This window comes from Talpa occidentalis, unplaced genomic scaffold (genome assembly GCF_014898055.3).
Source record: "Talpa occidentalis isolate TD23 unplaced genomic scaffold, MPIMG_talOcc4v2.1 talOcc4.11, whole genome shotgun sequence".
NCBI classification, from domain to species: domain Eukaryota; kingdom Metazoa; phylum Chordata; class Mammalia; order Eulipotyphla; family Talpidae; genus Talpa; species Talpa occidentalis.
Genome location: NW_023601104.1, coordinates 31,548,152 through 31,568,750, shown reverse-complemented (window position 1 = coordinate 31,568,750; position 20,599 = coordinate 31,548,152). Strand labels below are relative to the sequence as shown.

Below are 20,599 nucleotides of genomic sequence, written 5' to 3'. Positions count from 1 at the left end.
ATAAGTGTCCTCTCATGTGCCCTCTCCTTCCACTGATGCATATCAATTAATTTCCTACACATCCAAAGAATCCCTTCAGGCTGCCCAGAACCCTAGCACTTAGCATTACATAAAATGAAAGGTATTTAAACTATACCAACCATATTTATTACATCAACATGCTGAGGTCAAGAAACTGGGAGGTATGCTTACTAGCAGGTACGTCCACCAAGGATATCTGGTTTCTACCATGTCTCTTGGAAGAGAAGCAAAGACCTAGGAAGGAGGCCTATCATCTTTTGGATATTCCAAGTCCTACCGTTAGGATTCTCAGACACCCAAGACAGTGATATGGATCCAGAGAGAAGCAGAGAGGAAGCTGGTCACCTCCCAAACCAAAGATTAGAACAGAGCCACCCTACTCCCAGGCCAGTGCTCCCGAGGTCGACAGACTGCCACATACCATGTGCTCCATGCAGATGCTGATCTCGCCATCACTGTAGAATGCACCATAGAAGCCCACAATGTATGGGGAGTTGCATTCATGAAGAACCTGTAGCTCCCTTATGATCTGATTCCGGATTGCAGGTTTAATCTCCAGGTGAATTAGCTGAGGAGGGAAAGATGGGAGGAAGAGAGGTTTTATAAACATGTGGATGATAGGGCCTCCCTGCTGGCACAAGGAGTTAAATGTCAGGACTATAAAGCTATCTGCAGAACGAGTTCAGACCGTGGCCAGGGAGCTAACCCACATGGCACAGCAGACCTCTCCTGTCTCGCCCACTGCTCCCCTCAGCAGTGTATTTCAGTCAGTCTGCCTGTTCTATTCCCCGCTCTGTCTCTGGGGAATCCTCTTACCACTGCACCTCTGGCCTATACCCCAGTTCTTGTATGCTTAAATAAATACATCTTTGAAAAAAAAAAATGTGGATGAATGGGAGGATGGATAAATGCAAGTATTCTTAAAAACCTAAGTGCCAAAAGATAAGGAAAAAGGAGATAGGCAAGTTCCTGCCCACCAAACTATGAAGCACCAATGTAACAACACAAGTGTTGGTATTGGAGGAGCTTTAACCAAGGAAGGGAGATAGAGGAAAAGAGACTTACCCCTCTGAGAATAAAGTGGAATGCAGGGCTTCCTCCACAAAGATCTGTGAAGCTGAGTGATGAGAGGAAAGTGGCCTTAAGGGACTTGGTTGATACTCAAGGGTTGTTGGAACAAAAGGGCCCAAGGAACTGGGCATGTTGACCTAAGCTACCCAGAGCCTTCTCTTTGATAAACACACCTGCACATTATTAGTGTATATGTCTTCCATCTGGTAGCGCATGAGTTCAAAACTCAAATTACAAAAAGGTACTGGGTGAAAAGTCAGTCTTCCTTCCGCCCTTGTTTCCAGGCCCTTAGACCTTCCAACAGATAATCCAATTGCCTGTTTACTAAGGCAAACTTGATTTTTTTTTTCTTAAGTGGCCTTACCTTTCTGGCCATGACCAGGCCGGACGGCTTGTGGGAAACCTTGAACACCACGCCACCATTGCCAGCACCCAGCTCACTGATTTTCTCAAAGTCATCGTCCTTTAGCTCCCCCACCTTCTGCTTCTGGGTAAGAAAGGCCTCAAGGCGCTTCCGTTGCTGCTCATCGAGCTCCAGCTCCTCCAACTTCTTCTGCAAGGCCTCCAGGTTAGTCCTGAACAAAAGAAGGGAACACAGGTCAGCAGAGTCAGAGAAGCCCATCCACCCAGAGAACTCCTGGTGCAAAGACTCCATCACTGGGGACAGAGAGAACTGAAGGAGGAGAGGGGCATTCCAACTGCTGTGTTACTGTCCCCTCATTCCACCACCTCACATAACTGATCGTGACACAATGACACACCTCACCTCTTAAGGCCTTGGTTTCCTCATTTGTAAAATGAAGGAATTAGGTCTCTCTCATATATTGCGAGTATGAGAAGAACCAAGGAATCCATGAAAATCCAGAATAAGCACCTTCATTTGAAACTTCAGTTTCAAAAACCCTCTAGGATTGATTTTATTGTTTGTACCATATACAAAATAAAATCTATTTCCTAAAACACTAAACATAAACCAAACCAAGTCATCAAGGCAGGCTCTACATCAAATCACAATAGGAGAAACCCACCATTCAAATGTGATTAGCTCAAAACCAGGTTAGTCAAAATAAAGCAAGAATCACAAAAAGATAAGCCTAACATTTTTATTTTTGCATTCATTCACCTTTCTCTTTGAGTAAGGGTCCCTAGCTAAGAACACCACATCATATTTCTTACATGACCCTGAACATAATACATTGTCTATCACTTCTAATTCCTGGTTCTTTAAAGTGGACTAAAAATGTAGACAATCTCAGAAAGATCTCAGTATAAAATTTTAAGAGTTTTATGATTTCCCCGAATCTTAATGCTTATCTAATTTGACAGTAATGTTTTTTAGTGACTTTGACTTAGTGAGTCTTCCCACAGCTTTCAGTAAGTGTTCAAGGGGTGGAGGGTGGGAGAAAGATTGCTTTATTTGCAGTCATATTTCATCAGTTTATCTGATATTGAAATGCATCACTTAATTACAACACTACTTACAACTGTACAAATGGCTTTGAGAACCAACTGGCTCTTAGTAAGCACATAATTCAACCAGTGGGCGCTAAAGCGAGTGGGTGTGGCAAAGAGCAGCCTGCTCATGGTGCATTCAGCATTCTGGGGGTATAACTGAGTGTGTTTTACTGAGAGAACTGGAAGGTGTTCATCGCTTCTGGGAGTTTGTTAAGAGGAAGGTGGTGAAAGCACTACCGCTGTGCTTCATGTGATTCTAGTTCCTAGTCTAAACATAGGACAAGACAGGTCATCACTACATGTCAGAATGTTGGTTCTCCTTCCAATGCACATCATTTCTGAACTTGGAAGGGTGGAAGTAAGCACAAGTTTCCACCCTTCATTCACACTCCAAACCTCAAGAAAGAAGAGAAATGGAGACCTAATGTTCTTACAAATAACACAGTGCCTGGGGTCAAAGGGGAACAGTGTTCCTCACTGGGTCACTGGGAGGAGGAAGACTGGTACACAGGACTAAATTGTACCCCCTAAGTTCACTTGTTAAAGTCCTAGCCCCCTCAGTATAACTTTGCTAGAGATAAGATGTTTAGGAATAAACAACACTAAATAAAGTCACATGGGTGGGGTTTTAATCAGATAGGGTAAGAGGTCTTATAAGAAGAGAGGTGGCATCCCCAGTTTCCAACCCACCCACCAAGGAAAGGTCATGTGAGAAAACATCAAGGGGACAGCCAAAAAGAGGTCTCACCAGCACCTAATCAGACTGGCACCCTGATCTTGGACTTCAAGCCTTCAAAACTGTGAGAAAATAAATTTCTGTTATTTAAGCTACCCAGTCGATAATTTTGTTATGCAACCCAAGCTGACTGAGATAGTTAATCAATATTCTCTTTCCACTAAAAGAATCAACTAATTCTCACAGCTGTCCCCAGCCCCTCAGATATGGGGACCTGGCAGAAGTGTGGCTGGGAGTGACAGGGTATACTCAGTTTCCTTTCTCTCAGATCTCTCCACAAAGGAGTCTACCAATGACAACATTTAGAAATACATGTTAAATGCACATAGACCCTGAAGTTGAAATATGGATGAACTACAGTTGCCTGGAGGGCTCAGCAGGCCACCTGGAAATGAAGACTCCAAAAGCTGCCGTCAATAAATGACACGTATATATACATGCATACACCCATCCACATGCACACACGCACAGTGAGTGGATTTGATGGAGAGAGGGAATGAGGGCTAGATAGAAGAAAAAACACTCTTCTCACAATGCTGTGTACCCTTTTGAGTTTTACATTTGTTAATCCTTTTAATCCACAGCCCTGTTATTACAACAGAGAGCAAGCTCAAGCACAGACAGGTGAAGCAACTGGTCCAAGGTCACACAACTAGAAAGTGGCAGAGCCAGGATTCAAACCTGAGAAGAGAGAAATCTCTAACTTTACCCATGATGCTGTATGACCTCTTCAAAAGTTCACTGCTATGAAAGAGGCAACTTACAAACATGGGTAAGATCCTAGTATGTGGCACCTACTACACCAGGGCACAACATATAAGATGATGGACTTACACAAAGTGCCCTTGGTCCCAGATGCAATCCTGTCATCCACTGGCTCAAGAAACACCATCCACTTGGGGGAAAAGGTGGAGGGAATTCTGCCTCTGCTCATTTTCCTTACTCTGTAGATATAAGTAATTTGCCCGGCCTGCAGAAGAAAAATTCAAGCTAGGCTTCATGCTTCCTTCACCTCTCCTCCTATGCTCTGGCATCTAACTGCCTACTCCATCAGTTAAGGAATTAGTGAAGACTTTAAGTTATGGTGGCAAACTCTCCTCATGACTGGGAAAGGCAGAATGTTGCCAAGTGAACGAGTTATCAGTATTCAGGAAGCTGGGCTTCTTAATCACAACTGGTCATCAACTAGCTGTGTGACCATGGATAAGTCACTTGACCATGACACATGGTTACTTCAACTGGGAGGACCAAAATAGAAAACTAATGGGAAGAAACACTGGAATTTTCTACACAAATGCTAGGGCAGGTGGGGATAAGTTGGAGCATAAGGTGGATCCAGAAATCACTGCCTTTCTCTTAATAATTCGTAAAAACCCTCTACAAATTTTTAAAAAGCTGTTTCAGGGAATAAAAGATAGATGATTTTATCTGACAATGAAAGGAAAATCCTGGCATCAAAAAGGCTTTCAGTAACTCATTAAAAAGAAATCAATCAATAACGTAACAGTATTCAGTGTCGCTTCCTCTTGCCCAGGGAGTCCAGTGGTGTTCGATGAGGTTCACTTCCGTCCTCCTAAGGTGAGATGCTTCAAGCAAAGGAACAGAGTTCAAAACCTCAGAGGGCAGGAACCTGCCTGCTTCATAATCTTTGGTTTTAACTGAAATCAGCAAAAGCAGAACTAGGGATTAAGAAAAGAAAGTGGAGCTGCACACAATAAATCTGACACACACACAGCCCACTCCAGGGACCAGTTCTGATGCACACAGAATCCCTCACAATTCACTGAAACAGAGGAAAAAACAACCAATTATAATGTGAATGCTGCACCATGGCTGTCTTACAGTAAACACAAATTCATCTAGATACAAGAAGATTATAGGCTTTGAAATGGGAATGCAGAGAATAACAAGGAACACAGAGAAAAACAAAGGTTGTCATTTGTGTTCTGAAAACACCAGGGAGGCACAATGAAGTGGGTGGGGAAAGGATGATCCAATGGTGAGAACATCTCCTTCCCTCTCATCTCACCCATCTGCTGAGCTAACTGCTCTGCCACAACTGGAATCTTTCTATGGCTCAGTGGTTTGAATAAAGAAGCAGCATAAAATGGAGCACAGGGAGGGACCTTCAAGATACCTGATGCACACATTTTACAGGGGAGGAAGTTGAGGCCTTGAGAGGACAGGTCACACATCTTGTTGTAGCAAGTCTTCCAACTCCTAAAACAGAGCTCCTTTCAAGGCCTACCCTGGAACCTCCAACTGCAGAATAGAGTTGCAAATGGGAAGGTGACTCAAAGGAATGACTGAAGGGGAGGGAGGTAAAATCCTAAAAATGAATGGAGTCTTCAAACTGTCATACACCAAACAGAAATGGACCACAATTACATGTCAAACACCAGCCAGCTGTCTGTCACCAACCTGAACCTTGCTCCAGCCTGGGTGGCAGGCTCTGTTTCTGCCAGGAGGAAACAGAGTGGAGAGCAGAGGATGACAACCAATCACTGTGCTGAAAGGAGAGAAAGGGTTCCTGTGTAGATGGGCATCCTCACCAGAGCCCAGGGAGTCATGAAGGTCTCTCCCTCCTGTGGCGCTTGGCAAGTACGAATGCTACTGGGCCAGCAAAGAAGAATGAAGGAAAGGCAGAAAGACCCAAGTTACGAGGGAACAGCACTGAGAGACCAAGCCTGTATATCCTGATCCACACTCTGTGGTTTCTTAAATCTTGGGCATGTTACTTCCCTTTCTGATCCTCAGTTTCCGTACTCACAAAAAAAGAAAAGATTATATGGGAAGGAGGAGAGGCGAGCTGTCTAGATATCTCTGAGGGCCAAGCCTGTCAATGTGACAAGCAGCAGAGGAGGTGCAGAATATGGCTGAGGGTATGTTGAGGTTCAGCTTCCAGACTGCAACATAAGCTAGCCCATCTGTGTTAGAGGGTATAGCTGTGATAACTGGGGTCTGCCCCAGACAACAGATGAAAAAGGGGCTCTACACCTTTCCACAGCTCAATCCTGTCAGTCTCTCTGGAACAGGTTACAGAAGCTCTGGGAAAGAAGCCAAATGTAGAAAAAAAAAGAAAAGAAAAACCCACAAAATATTGCTCTACCTATATAAAATTCAAAAAAAGGCGAAACTTATCTATATAATTATAAAATGGAAAAATGGCCACCCTTTGGGGGAGGAAAATAACTAGAAGGAGGCATGTGATGGTAAGTTTTATGTAATATAGCAGGGCAACATTGCTGAGATATTTGGTCAAATGGTCTGATGTTTTTATGAAAGTGGTTTTTTTTTTTGGTGGGGTGAGATTAACACTTAAATAGGTAGACTTTGAACAAAGAAACAGATTACCCTTCATAGTGGGAGTGAGTCTCAACCAATCAAGTTGAAGACCTTAATAGATCAAAGACAAACCTCCCCAGAAGAAGGAATTCTACCAGCAGACTGCCTTTGTACTTGAACTGCAACTCTTTCATGGGTCTCCAATCTGCCAGCCTGCCCAGCAGATTTTGGACTTACCAGAAATTGCATGAACCAGTTGCATGCAATTGCATGCACCACAATTGCATGAACCAGTTCCTGAAACTAAATCTCAGTCTGTGTCTTTGTCCCTGTCTCTTTCTCTCTGTAACTCTACCTCTATTTATACATATACATAGATAGATCTTGGCTGTTCTGTTTTTATTTTTTATTCTCTTTGTATTTCAATTTGAATAACTTCTATAACTTATATGCTTCAGGATCACTGTTTCTTCAGTTCTATATGGTCTGCAAATGAGCCTACTGACTTTTGATGTAATGTTTTTTAAAATTTCTAGCATTTTCATTTAAATCAACTTTCAGTTTCCATATATTATAAAAATCATTATTTGTCCATGTATTCTGTCCACTTTAACATATCAATCAGTTATTTTAAATTGTCTAATAATGCCAACATCTGAGTCATCTCTGAGTCTGGTTCTGTTGATCATCTTATCACTTGATAATAGGTTGGTTTTTCTCTCTTGAATTTTGTGTCTTGTAATTTTTGATTCAATGCTAGACATTATGATACAGAACAGACTGAAGTAAAACATCTTTATGCTTAGAAATGGACATGCTTTTCTGTCAGGCTGTTAAGTCAGGGTACTAATCAGGAGTTGAGCTGGGTTTGGGTTTTCTTGTTTACATTAACACCGCCAGCTGCAAATTTCTCCTACAATGGGTTTTATATTGTTTTGAGTGAAGCCTAAGCTGCACGGGTTTTTCTCTCAGTGTTCCTATACCTCCCTAGGCTTTGAACTGTCCCTTAATGCCTGGCTACAGAGTGGAGTCTTTTTCCATGCTCCTGCTCCTTCTCTGGGGATAGAATATAATTGCTTTTTACTTGATACTAGGCTTCTGGTAGGGGCAGAGAGGTTTCCTCTTGTCTTGGTCCAGTCTCAGTATAACACAAGCCCTGTGAGCATGGAATTGACCTCTTCTCCATGGCAGCCAAACTCTTCCTTGTACTTGTGGCAGTTCTTGGATAGGAGAAAGTTCCCTATATCTCTGCTTTGTATTGGTGTTGAACCCAGCTTTGGGCTTAGATTCTTCAGCAGCTGTGGGAACCCATGCTTCAGAGCAGCCATTCTCTTACATGGTACATAAAGTGCTCCACTGAATTTAGCAGATGTATTTTTTTCCTCTTCCTTGAGGCTGGCTGCTCACATCTTGGCCGCCTACTCTTCTCTGCTTGCTGACAGATGTGTAGGTGAGAAAAATCTCACAGTCATTGTTCTTGAAAGCAGCCCCCAGACCCACTTCCAGGGTCAGGAACATATGCAGGAAATCAGCAGCTTCTGGGTCAGCACAAAGCTGGTTTTTCACAATGGGACATGAAACTACTAGAAAGAAGAAAAACATGCATGTAGCTGCCAGATAATGTTGTTGGGAAATAGCAGTAAAGGATTGGGAAGTCAGAAGACCTGCGTTCAACTCTGATAGTTACTTAGTCACTTCTTAATTTTTCTCATAGGTAAAAGAGGGAAGTTCAATTGGGTTGTCTCTAAAGCCCTTTTCAGTGCTAAAGGTCTCAAATCCTAGTATCATATTCTTATTTTAGTATTCTAAGGCTACAACTCTGCAGCTAAGTCCCAGGGTCATACAGCTCTAAAAGCACAGTAGTTGGCTTCCCAGGTTATGTGGTTCAAGGCCCTGGTCATTGCTTAGTGTCCACATGTAAACCCCACTGACAGCTATCCAGTCCTCCATGCTTTTTTCCTTTGAGACTAAACCTGTTGTTTCATCTTCCCAGGTCTTCTCTGAGAATGCATGCATTTTTATACTAGAAGGCCCTTAGTGAAACAGTGAAATGAATACAGATAGCCAAGGGCAGTTTAAGTCAACGATGAGATCATAAATAAAAGATGGTTGTAATGGTTGAGTGTAATATTTAAAAAGTGATCTCTTTTAAAGTAATAAACAAATAATCAATATGGTTATGTTGCTGTCAGCAAACATTGGTTAATAAAATTAACATTTGATGTACACTACCTACTACTGATGTGTTGAGCACCTACTGTGTGTCAGGTATTCTGCCAAATGTTCATGCATTCCTTTAATCTCCTAACACCACTTTGATGGGATTACCACTATTTGCTCCATTTTGCTAATGAAATTTTGCAATTTCATGCAATACATAATCTAAAAACCTTGCACAGTGTAATTTATACACTACCTGTATTGCTTTTATTGGTTTCACCACCACTTCCAAAAAAGACTTTGAGGCAAAGACTGTCCCACTGTCCCCCTAATTCTCATAAGGAACCTAGCACACAGATGGCTCTACAGTTTAGGATACATTGCAGTAATCAGAATGTGAGGAAACGAGACCTGCATTGATCTAGAATGATACATAAAATTTAGATAGCCAAAAATGAGAAAAGGCATTCTAATAGGGTTCATCCTCGTAGACACTGGTATAGAAGAGGGTTGAAGAATATTATAAACAAAGAGAAGGGCTGGGAAATAAAAGAAAAAAATAAGAAGACAAGCATTAGGACAGGTGTTAGATTTAATTTCACTTTAGATCAAGTAGCTTCCAAATAAACGTTTTTAAAAGTTAAAAAGTAAAGCAGATTCAATTAGAAAGAGACAAATAAGAATCATGTATTCCTATTCTTTTAAAAACAAAAACCAAGAAAAAAACCAACTTACCCCTTGGAATCAAACAGGCTTCTGAAATCATATAAATTACCTTCCCACGGCATGTTTCTGCAGACAGTCATGCTGAAAAACACACGCATACACACACACACAGAGGAACCTCTGGAGTGATAGGACCACCCACTCACATAGACTCCTTCTTAAATATTGAACAACATCCTGAATCAGCGAGGGGGTGTCATATTGTTGCTTGAAAGAACTGACAGCCTATGGTTCCTTCTGCTCCAGTGGACAAAATGTGTCTTATTAGTCACATATTAATTCACTCCTAAAGGATCAGTCTTCCATAGAAGTACAAATAAGAAAAATTATGGAGTTTGGAGGGAATATAGAAAAAATAATCAAAAAATAGAGGACACAGAATGGGGGCAAAAGAAGGACTTAACAGTCCCATGAAATTTTGATGTAATTAAGGGATGAGTTTTTTAAATACTAGCCTGGTATACCCATTAATCCATTTAATCCTCACATTAACTAGTAGGTAGGTTGTTCTCATTGTACAGGTAAGGAAATAGAGGTCAGGAGTAGTTAAGGAACACGTGTCCTTCAAGGGAATCCCCACCAGCTCATCTCTAACACCAGGTATTTACTCATTAGTGACTTACTCCCTTGAGGTAAGGAATTGTGTTCAGCTAAAATGCACAAGTTCCTGAAAGGACAACAGATTGAAACTACCAGAGAGGAACTCCTTTCAGAAGAATGTACAGGGCTGATACATTTTGGTTGGGATGGAAAGGGAAGAAAAAGGACAGTGCCCTTTCACTACTAGGGAAGCATACTGGTAGATGCAGTGAAAATTCTGGGTAATAGTGAGGGAGCAGGGGGGGAGGTAAGGGCAGGGGATGTTGAAGAAAGCACCATGGACAACCCAGGCAGAAAGTATCATAACTATGTCATCACAATCAGAAACAAAGAGAGCCCTGGGTCTGGTTGTGGCCACACAATGGGTGTGGCTGGTTATTCCTGAAAGGACAACTGGTTGACTGTGGCCTTAGAGAGATGATGTATTTGATGCCACCCTATCGTTGAGAATCTGATGTAGAGAAAGACCTTTCAGAAACTCCCTGTGTAATAATGGCCTGCACTGCTCCATGAACCAGAGGTGCAAGTTGCTCTTCAATGAAAAGAAAGGACAGAACCTAACATGATCATAATCTTAGACCTCAGAGACTAGAACCATGAAGACAGTTGAGTCCCTGGGATGCAAATAGCCAGTGACCAGAAGCAAGGCTAAAGGCAGGAAAATCAGCTAGAAGAAACAGCTCTCAAAACATGTCCCCAGTTCTAGTCCACATTATGAAAGCTTCAATTCTCCAGAGCAGCTTTCTCCCTGATATAAAGGAACAATGTATGTGTTACAGCGGGTGCTTCTCCTTGTTCAAGTTACAACACAGGAGAGGAGATGTAAGTAAGCCTTACATCTGGACACAGAGCAGCTCTGAGAATAATCCCACCGCCTAGACCACTCTCTAACAATGCTCAAGGAATCTTGATCTCAGGATATGAGCCCTCAAATTAACAGCATTTGGCCAGGTTTCTCTAACTACTAGGGAAATACAAATCAAAACCACAAGGAAAAACTGCATCATTCCAGTGAGACGGCCAGTATCAAAAGCTGGGAAATAAGCACTGAGAAACATCATAACAGGAGGCCTCTTATACTGTTGATGGGAATGTAGACTGGTCCAGCCCCTGTGGAAAACAGTATGGAGGTCTCTCAAAATATTAAAAATAGATACACCATATGATCCAGCAATTCCACTCCCAGTTATCTACCCAAAGAATGCAAAAACACTAATATGAAGAGAAATTTGCACTCCCATTTTCATTGCAGCACTATTTACAATACCCAAATTATGGAAAGAAACAAGCTACATACCCAAAATCAAATAATGGATCAAGAAAATGTGGTTGGGAGGTGGGAATTGTATGGGGAATATAACCAAAATGAAAATGCATACATAGTGCAAAAATGAAAAATGATGTAAAAATTATATAAAATAATATAAAAAAATGTGGTGACACATAATGGAATACTACTCAGCAATCAAAAATGATACTCAAACCATTTATGGCAACATGGATGGAGCTGAAAGGGATTATGATAAATGAAATAAGTCAGAAGGAGAAAGACAAACACCAGTTGGTGAGACTTATATGTAGACTATAGAGAAACCAAAGAGAGGGTCAGATAAAGCCAAATTCCAAAACTAACCCTTGAAAACTGATTATAGAACTGAGGCATCCAAAACAGGAGGGTCACAGGGATGGATGAGAACAAGGTAAGGAGGGAGCATGGTGGACTGTGGGTGTTTTGGTGGTAGGTGCACTATGGTAACAATACTTAAAGGGGGGATCTTATACTTCCAAAACACAAACAATGACATATATCTACCCGCTAGAAGCAAATCAGGGACCAGAGAGAAAAAAAAATTAAAATCAAAACTGAGAGTACGTGTTTCTATCTTCTGAAAGAAAGTGGAAGGTGGAGAAATAAGTATTTATGCCAACAAACCTTCTCATGGCAGCATCTACTGGAGGATCAGAAAGCTCGCCCATAGTCAGGGGGCTGCTCCTGAGCCTTGGGAGAGGCAAAAGCAGGCCTGAACAGCATGCAGGGGTAGAATGGAACTATGTTGCAGAGTAAAATGGCAGAAGCCTGTTTTGGGAGAGGCTGTGGAACAGCATGAGGGGAAGGAAAGGATGCACCACAGTGGAGAGACAAATGTCACTTAAGACCAAAGATACCAAACACCATTATATTTTCAACTGTAAACACAATTTCTATAGTATATCCCCCCCTCCCTAGACCTTCAGCTCAGTCTGCCACGCACACTAACAGCTTTATGGTTATTTTGTTCTTAATGTTATTGGCAGAAACCAGGAAAAGGAACCAAATTCCAAGCTGGTTCAACACAAAGCAAAAAAGAAGAGAAAAACCACAGAAAGGGCAAACAAGTCCCACAGAAGCAGAAGTGACTATAAGAATGTAAACCTCCAGGACTGCTCAAATCTAGAGGGGGGCAAGAGGAAGAAAAGTTGAATAGCTATCTGGGTGACACCCATGTATGCCTACAAACATGAAAATGTGGTGCAAATTTATTCTAGAGCACGTCACCATCTGCTAGGCACCAACTACACTAGAAGCTAGAAAGACATAGTCCCTGCCCTCATCATACAGTGTGTGTGTGTGTGTGTGTGTGTGTGTTGTGTGTGTGTGAGAGAGAGAGAGAGAGACAGAGAGATAGAGAGAGATCAGTGTACAAAAGGAAAAGGAAAGTACTCTAACAAATACAGCAACAACTGCATGGTAAAGTAGATCATAATGCTGAAAAGTAACTTAGGCACAGGAGACTATGGGGACACAGAGAAAAGATCCCCCAATTCCTTTGAAGATGAGGAAGGAAATGTGAAGGTCAGAAAATGTAATGCCCGGGCCTCCCCGGTGGCGCAGTGGTTGAGCGCTGGGTTGCGAAGCTGCCCGCGGCCTCTCCAGAGGAGGGTCCCACATGGCGCGCAGACCTCTCCTGCCCCCCGCTGCTCCCCTCAGCAGTGTACTTCGGTCCTTCTGCCTGCTCTGCTCCCCGCTCTGGCTCTGGTGAATTCTCTCACCCTCCCGCGCTTCTGACTGTACCCAGTGCATGTATAAACAAAACAAACAAACAAATAAATAAATAAAAACATGCCTCTATAAAAAAAAAAAAAAAGAAAATGTAATGCCCACATTTAGTCCTGAAGGATGATGATTTTGCAGCAGAGGGAAAAGCTGTGTAGGCTTGGGCATCAAGGTAAACAAAAGACATTAAAGTTACAAGCCGCTCCAAGTGGCCAGAAAGCAAGTGTGGGGAGGAAAGGCCAGGCGAGGCTGGAGGCTTAGCTGGGGCTAGACCACGAAGGGCGCAAGTACACCATGCTACAGAACTGGGTTGAGGGAGGGGAAGGCAGTGGGAGGAGAGAAGAGGATTGTACACCAGGCATAAAAAAGTAAAGTGTGTTCATCACACACACAAAAAAATCCAACCAGTCCAGAAATGTATAAAGTTAAACTCTGTGTTCCTCCCTGCCTCCCTCGGATAACTACTATTTGAACAGTGTTGACTATACAGTCTTCTGGATTGCTTCTAAGAATATCCCCAGCAAACATATACAGTATGTTTCTTCATTTTATAAAAATGGAACTATAATATACACACACATTGTACTGCAACAATGCACAGCAAATTTCAAAGTAAGAAAGTGACATGCTCAGTTTTAAATGTTGGGACTAAGAGTATGGCAACAACATGGAGCTTGGAGTGGAGGAGACAGGCACGGAGATCAACCTGAAGGCAACAGGCGAGCAATAGGAGTTGAGCGCTTGAACACTACATTAGCCGGGCGACTAGAGAGGACAGATGGGGGAAACTGAAGTTAGAGTTGGCAAAACTGACTGATCATTTAGACATGAGCGGGGGTAGGGGGTAAGAGAGGAAGGAGTTAAGTGTGACTCCAGGTTTCTGGATGATCCCTGCTGGGCCCCTAGGTAGTTTGTGCTAAGATGACACAGGATAGGAGTTGGCCACACCAGAAAGACCAACCATGTGATTAGAGAGTTGGGGTTGTCAGCCATATGCCATCAGCTCAAACTGTGGGGACTAAAGAGGGCTGGAAATTAAATTAAAAAAATGTGCCTAATAATGCAATAAATTGTGCCTATATAATGAACCACCCCCACCCCCTGGGAAAAAAAACCACAAATGGACACTAAAGCTTGATGTATTTCTCTGGTTAACAATACTCTGCCTGTTGTTACATGGCAATGTGCTGAAAAGGTAACATGTCCTGACTCTACAAGGAGGGGACTCCAGAAGCTTTGTGCTTGGGATCATCCAGACCTTGTCCTACATATTCTTTTGGCTGATCCTGATTATATATTCTTTTGGCTGGTCCTGATTTGTGTTCTTTTTGCTAAAATAAGATGGTAAATATAATGCTTTCCTGTCTGTTGTTCTAGCAAATTATTGAGCCTAAGGGAACTAAATTGGTGGGAACCTCCAAATTTGTAGCCAGTTTGTCAGAAGTGAGAGTGGCCTGGGAACTCCCAAGCTTGCAGCTGGTGTCTGACTGAGGCCTGGCCTACTTCCAGGTAGTCAGTGTCAGAAGTCGGCACAGGAGACAAAGGATTATGAATCTATATTTGGACAAGCAGTGTTGGAGGTGACTTGCAAGCTCTACCAGTGGAACTACTCACTATGTAGTTGACCCAATAGGCCAGAAGGCCTCAAGCTTTTAACAGAAGCTTGAGGTACAGGTTCAGAAGTCTAAGATGGCCACTGGAACCATGAATGCAGAGGAAATCCAAAGGGCAAGGGTGAAGGATGAAAGAGGATACCTAAAGAACTGCCAAGATCACAGCTTTGGGGATACAGTCAAGATCACTGCTTTGGGGATACAGTCCATGATTCCTCAAAGCAGGGACAGGAACTTACCTCTCGGCTTCCCACTGCCTCTGCTCTACCACATAAGGGATCACAGCATTGCCCTACTGCCTTGCAATTGTGTAACAGGGTGGTCCCCAGGAAAGGGGGAGGTTCCCTGCCCCACCCAAGGGAGGGTGGAGCTGAGCAGGAAGAAGAGAAGCTGCAGAAGAGACTGAGGAAGGAAGCAGGATGGAGCCAGGAGACCTGGAGGAGGCGCATGGAGCCTAGAGACACGTAAAGAAACTGCGCTTGTCTTTTGGTCGTGGACTGGGTGACACAGATGTGGGTGAGACCCATGGGGAGGTGACAATGGCAGCTTTTATCTTGATGTTGATTTTGCTCTTTTCCTTCCGGGCTTGTCTGGTTGTTTGTGACCCTTTTCTGTGGGTCCCCACTGGAAGATGCTTTAGACTTGTGGCAGGCTTTGGGGCCTTGTTCTGGGCCGATCCCATATGGATGGACTTTTACCCACGAGGGGATGGGTAACTTTGGGTGCTTCATTTAGAAACTAGACTCTTTGCCTTTCCTGTATTGTTTCCTAGTTTTATTAAAGATCCTTCCCATTAGTCTCATGTGTTTTGTGTTGATGCGGCGGATGGCAGAACCCATTTAGAATAGGCAGGTTTGCGGGGTTTGGGCTGTCCCTCTCCCTGTCCTATAACAATTGCACAATTTTATCTTCAATTTAGCTGGAAGTAGCCCTCTGCCCACCCCAGCTTGGTCTGACCCAGCATGTGGTGCACAGAGAAAACACCTCCACTACAGAAATGGATGTGAATTTGCAGTGAGAAACTGATTTTCATGCTTATTAGGTCCCTTTCCTTAAGTTTATAATCTTTTAGTATTAATATGAGTAGACACGGGCAGGTGAGAAAAAGGTGAACATCAATAAATTTTTCATTCTGGCTAGAGTAGATTGATTGCCCTAAGTATCACCCTCAAGTTCTGATTTTAATCCTTGCTCCCACTCCACTAGGAAAGAGCAGTATCAAAGTACAAAGAACAGTTAAGCTTATTCCCCTGATCAAGGTAGTCCTAGCCATCCTGTAAATTGATTCTGCCACTATGGAAATATGGAAGAGGTTCCTCCAAAAATTAAAAATAGAGTTACCATTTGATCCTGAACCCCACTTCTGGATATATAGCAGAGAAAATGAAAACATGATCTCAGAGTTATCTGCACCCCATGTTCACTGAGGCATGTTCATAACAGCCAGGATGTGGAAACAAACTAAGAGTCCACCATGAATGTGTGGATCAAAATGTGTACACACACACACACACACACACACACACACTGGGATACTAGTCAACCATGAGAAAGCAGTAAATCTGCCCATTTGAAACAACATGTATAGAAATCAAGGGTGTTATGCTAAGTCAGAGAGAAAAAGAAAATATTGTATGTGATCACTGATACGTGGAGTCTAAAAAAGCCAAACTTGTAGAAACAGAAAGTAGGATGGTGGATACCAGGGGCTAGGGGTTGGGAACTAGGGTGATGTTGGTCAAAGTTGCAGTGTGAAGATGAATAAGTTCTAGAAATCTAACACACGGTGTAGTGAGCATAGTATCAATAATACTTCAAAGTTGCTAAGAAACTTAGATCTTAAAGGTCCTGACCACAAAAAAGAAATGATAATTATGTGATGTGACAGAGGTGTTAGCTAACCCTATAGTGGTAATCATATTACAATATACAAATGTATCAAATTAAGCTTACACAATGTCAATTATATCTTAATAAAAACCTAAGCTAAAAAAAGATGGTCCAAGTACACCAACCTAGAATGTCTCGGATGTGTAGGGGATAACAAAGAGCAGCCTGACATCTTAGTTTCTAAAAGATTGCCATAAGAATACTAATTTTAAGCATTTAAGAGTCTAAAATACATGCAAGATACCACAATTTTATCAGGATGAAATTTAAGTATGCAATTTGGGGGGTCAAATGAGCTATCATATGCTAATGCAAAGCAAATGTTTGAATAAATGTAAAAATTCTACTTTGTTTTGTTTTGTTTTTAAAGATTTATTTATTTATTTATACAAGCAATGGGTACAGTCAGAAGTCGGGAGGGTGAAAGAATTCACCAGAGCCACAGCGGAGAGCAGAACAGGCAGACAGACGAAGTACACTGCTGAGGGGAGTAGCGGGCGGCAGGAGAGGTCTGCGGGCCATGTGGGACCCTCGCCCGACGGATGGGGATCAAACCGGCTGGGGATCGAACCCGCGCTGCAGAGGCTGCGGGCAGCTCCGCAACCCAGCACTCAACTGCTGCGCCACCAGGGAGGCCCCAGTAAAAATTCTACTTTGGAGCCTTTACAGAAATGAAGTCAAAAGCCATACCACTCAGGGTTTTTGAGTCAAAGAGTTTAGAAATCTGAAGTCCAAAAACCATTGAGTTCAGCTTTCCAGTTGTCGGAAGTCCACTGGAGACCTTTTAGTAATCAACCTTTCATTATCTGGTCCAAGCCTTTGACAGTATAGACCATTCCAGTACATTTCATATACCAGCTCATAGCCAGGACAGAGGTATTTCTCACATGTCAAACCATGGTCCTGCAACTGATTCCTAAGCCCAACACTGATTTATATTATTGCTACCCATGTTACGTTTATAAGTGGTGGCTGCTTTTCCAGTAATGCTGAAGGTCTCCAAATTCAGTTCACCTATTTCATTTCATATATGCACTACTGAATTCTTACAGGTTATTTTGATTTGCAAAATTGGATCCTCTGTTAATAATTTGCCTCCAACATATAGACCGTACTCTTAACAAGAGGTACCAACCCTGAACTTGAAGTCAGGATGCCTGGGGCCCTCCATCAACTCTTCTGATAACTGTCATTTAACCTTGAACAAGATCTCTGCATTGAATGGAAGCATACTCTTATCTTCTATCACAAGGGACTGTTATGAGCACCTGACAGAGAATGGGTGAGAATCTGTCCTGGAAAGGATAAACAGATATATACATTGAAGAGATGCTTCTCTAAAAACATATACCTTCCTTCTAACTTGTTGCTTAGATAAGAATATGATTATGGATGATACCGCACATTCACTGTGAATGCTCAAGGAGCATTAAAGAACTCACAAATGATCATGATTAGAAAACAGGCTCTAGGGCCTCCCTGGTGGCACAGCGGTTGAGTGCTGGGTTGCGAAGCTGCCCGCAGCCTCTGCAGCCCAGGTTCGATCCCCGGCTGCTCCCCGGCCACCAGAGGAGGGTCCCGCATGGCGCGCAGACCTCTCCTGCCGCCCGCTGCTCCCCTCAGCAGTGTACTTCGGTCCTTCTGCCTGCTCTGCTCCCCGCTCTGGTGAATTCTCTCACCCTCCCACGCTTCTGACTGTACCCAGTGCTTGTATGTATAAATAAATAAATAAATAAATAAATAAATCTTTAAAAAAAAAAAAAGAAAACAGGCTCTACTAAGACCATCGCCATTGAATATTAAACTTGAGTTATAAGCTGTGAAGAAAAACAAGGCAACTGCAAATCAAATGATATTAAGCATCTTTGGACTTTGGTAGCTTTGGGTCAAAGTTCTGCAGGGTCAGTTCTGCAGGGTCAGCATTCAAAAAAGCATGTTGTGACAGCAGTAGATGAAAAGATTTGTCCACTAAGCTCTTCCTCTTCACTTCTCCCCTCCCACTTCCTTTTCTTCCAAAGGAGAACAGCTCTCACTTACCCACTGGTTTGCCACATCCTGCCACGGAAGCTACTTCCTAGGAGCTGTTTGGCTATTCTGAGAGGACCTCTGACTCCTTGGGGCCCCAGAACACTAGCATACATACGACATACTCACCCACCACAGTGTACAGTTCTGTCACTACTGACTCTACTGGGCCGGATAACACGACCAACTTCCTTTCTGTCAGGCACCAAATTAAGTTCTTTACCTACAACAGTCAGGCAGAAGCCACATTTCTTGGTCCCATATGGGGTCTCCAACTAGCCCACCTCTGCTTCATCAGTCAAAAAGAACCAAAAAAAGGAAATGATTCAAAAATAATTATCAAGAAACTTAATGCCCATAATGTTATATTTGTTATCAATGAAAAGCCAAAGGAACATATCTGTCCCACATGAAATCTCTAAGCTAACACACCATTTATCCACATAAATGGACCATTCCACATCAATGGACCATCCAGTACACACCAGGCCGGGGTTAGAGATAGAATGGAGACTGAAATCTTATCTCTAGATGCTCACATACTGAGAACACAGCAGATATGTACAAAGATCACCACACATATACCCTCCCAAAGTGTTTCTCTCCCGAAGCATTCATGTATAGTCCCAGCACAGCTTTTCTAAGGGACAATCAGGCAAAGTTTTGCGGTGGAGATAAAAATGAACTTAAACCTTAAAGGACAGGTAAGTTCCCAAATACTGGCAATCAACTAAAAGGAGAAACCCCAAATGAAATATAAATAGTCAGGGGTAAAATTTTATTAAATGCTTAACTATAATTTAGGTGTCATTCTAAAGATCTTACATTTAACTCTCAAAACAACTCCCTACAAGTTAGATATTACTATCACCCCCATATTAACTAGGGAGGAAGCCAGGGGTGAGAGAAGGCAAGCAGAGAGCCCAACTGCTGAGGGGCGCATGCAGTCAGGATTCCAACCTCAACTTTTCCTCTGGGGATCACTCTTCCCCCACAAAGCAAAAGCCACTAAGAGCCAGAACAGAGTTTGTCGCTGTGGGGGGAGCTGATCATAGCATTAGAAGAGGAGCAAGGCATAATTAGTTCTTCTTTCCCCCTTAATTAAGGAGACTTGAGATCTTTGTAGTTAAGAAAGACGAAGTTGTTTTTTTTTTTTTTTCAAGTCAAGAAATCAATAAACTCACCACCTACATGTGAAATCATGTGCAGCGAACTAGTATCATCAATTGTGTTACAACTGGGTTACCTGCTATCTGCATCACCCCTGTTCAGATCACTGGGCTCCTCTGGCTAGTCAGATATCTGTATACACTGACCCACCAGGGCAAACCCAAAGACCAGCCGATGACATGCTAGTTGCTGAGCATCCAAGACTCCATCTGTCCATTAGTAGGAGAATATAGAACAATCAAGTATCTATGCAAATGAGAGGTGTTATTTATTGTTATCAGACCTCTAAACATGGATCTTTTGTGACATTTTAATAATCTTCAGCAGCCGGGGAACCTGCACTTAGATCATAGATCTAGCTGCCATATTTGAAACATCAAAAATTGATCTTTAGGGTCAAAAGATACATTGTTAAAGGGAAAAAAAGTTAACAAGGTTTCCTCTCCTTCCACATACACTTATCATCCTTTCCTTTTCTCCCCTAAAAGTTAAACCCTCAAGCAAACCCACACAGGGTTAGCCCTAAGCTGTAGCTGACTACAGAAATCTGTTAAGACTTTATGATTCTTAGCTAAGATGTCAAGAGAGATCCTGAGGGTTAACAGGAAATTAATTCCATCCACGTTGGGGGTCTTTAACAATTAATAACTGGTCATCTTCAGTCATTCTAAAGTAAACAAATTCTCCCCTGGTTGTAAGACATATCGAAGGGCAGACAGTGGGGCAGGGCAGAAAACTGGAGGCCCAGAGAGAGAAGTCAAGAGCCCTGGATGTTGCAATGGGTCTTCAGCCACGTAACACCAAAGAAATCGA

The 20,599-nt window shown here is 42.5% G+C and overlaps 1 protein-coding gene across 3 annotated transcripts in view; it reads right to left on the bottom strand.

Moving 5' to 3' along the window:
- Positions 1-20,599, bottom strand: part of MAP2K1 (mitogen-activated protein kinase kinase 1) — a 77,920-nt gene that overhangs the window by 37,576 nt on the left and 19,745 nt on the right. Inside the window, exons 1-4 of one of the 3 annotated variants that reach the window (XM_054688234.1) lie at positions 10,078-10,091; positions 9,464-9,535; positions 1,457-1,667; positions 443-589 (exon numbers count right to left, since the gene is read on the bottom strand). In XM_054688234.1, coding sequence (XP_054544209.1) covers positions 443-589; positions 1,457-1,667; positions 9,464-9,534 — 429 coding nt within the window. In that variant the 5' untranslated portion in view covers position 9,535; positions 10,078-10,091. Of the gene's footprint in view, positions 1-442; positions 590-1,456; positions 1,668-9,463; positions 9,555-10,077; positions 10,092-20,599 lie in introns of those variants that run through there. The other 2 variants (XM_037502761.2, XM_037502762.1) reach the window with 2 other exon arrangements.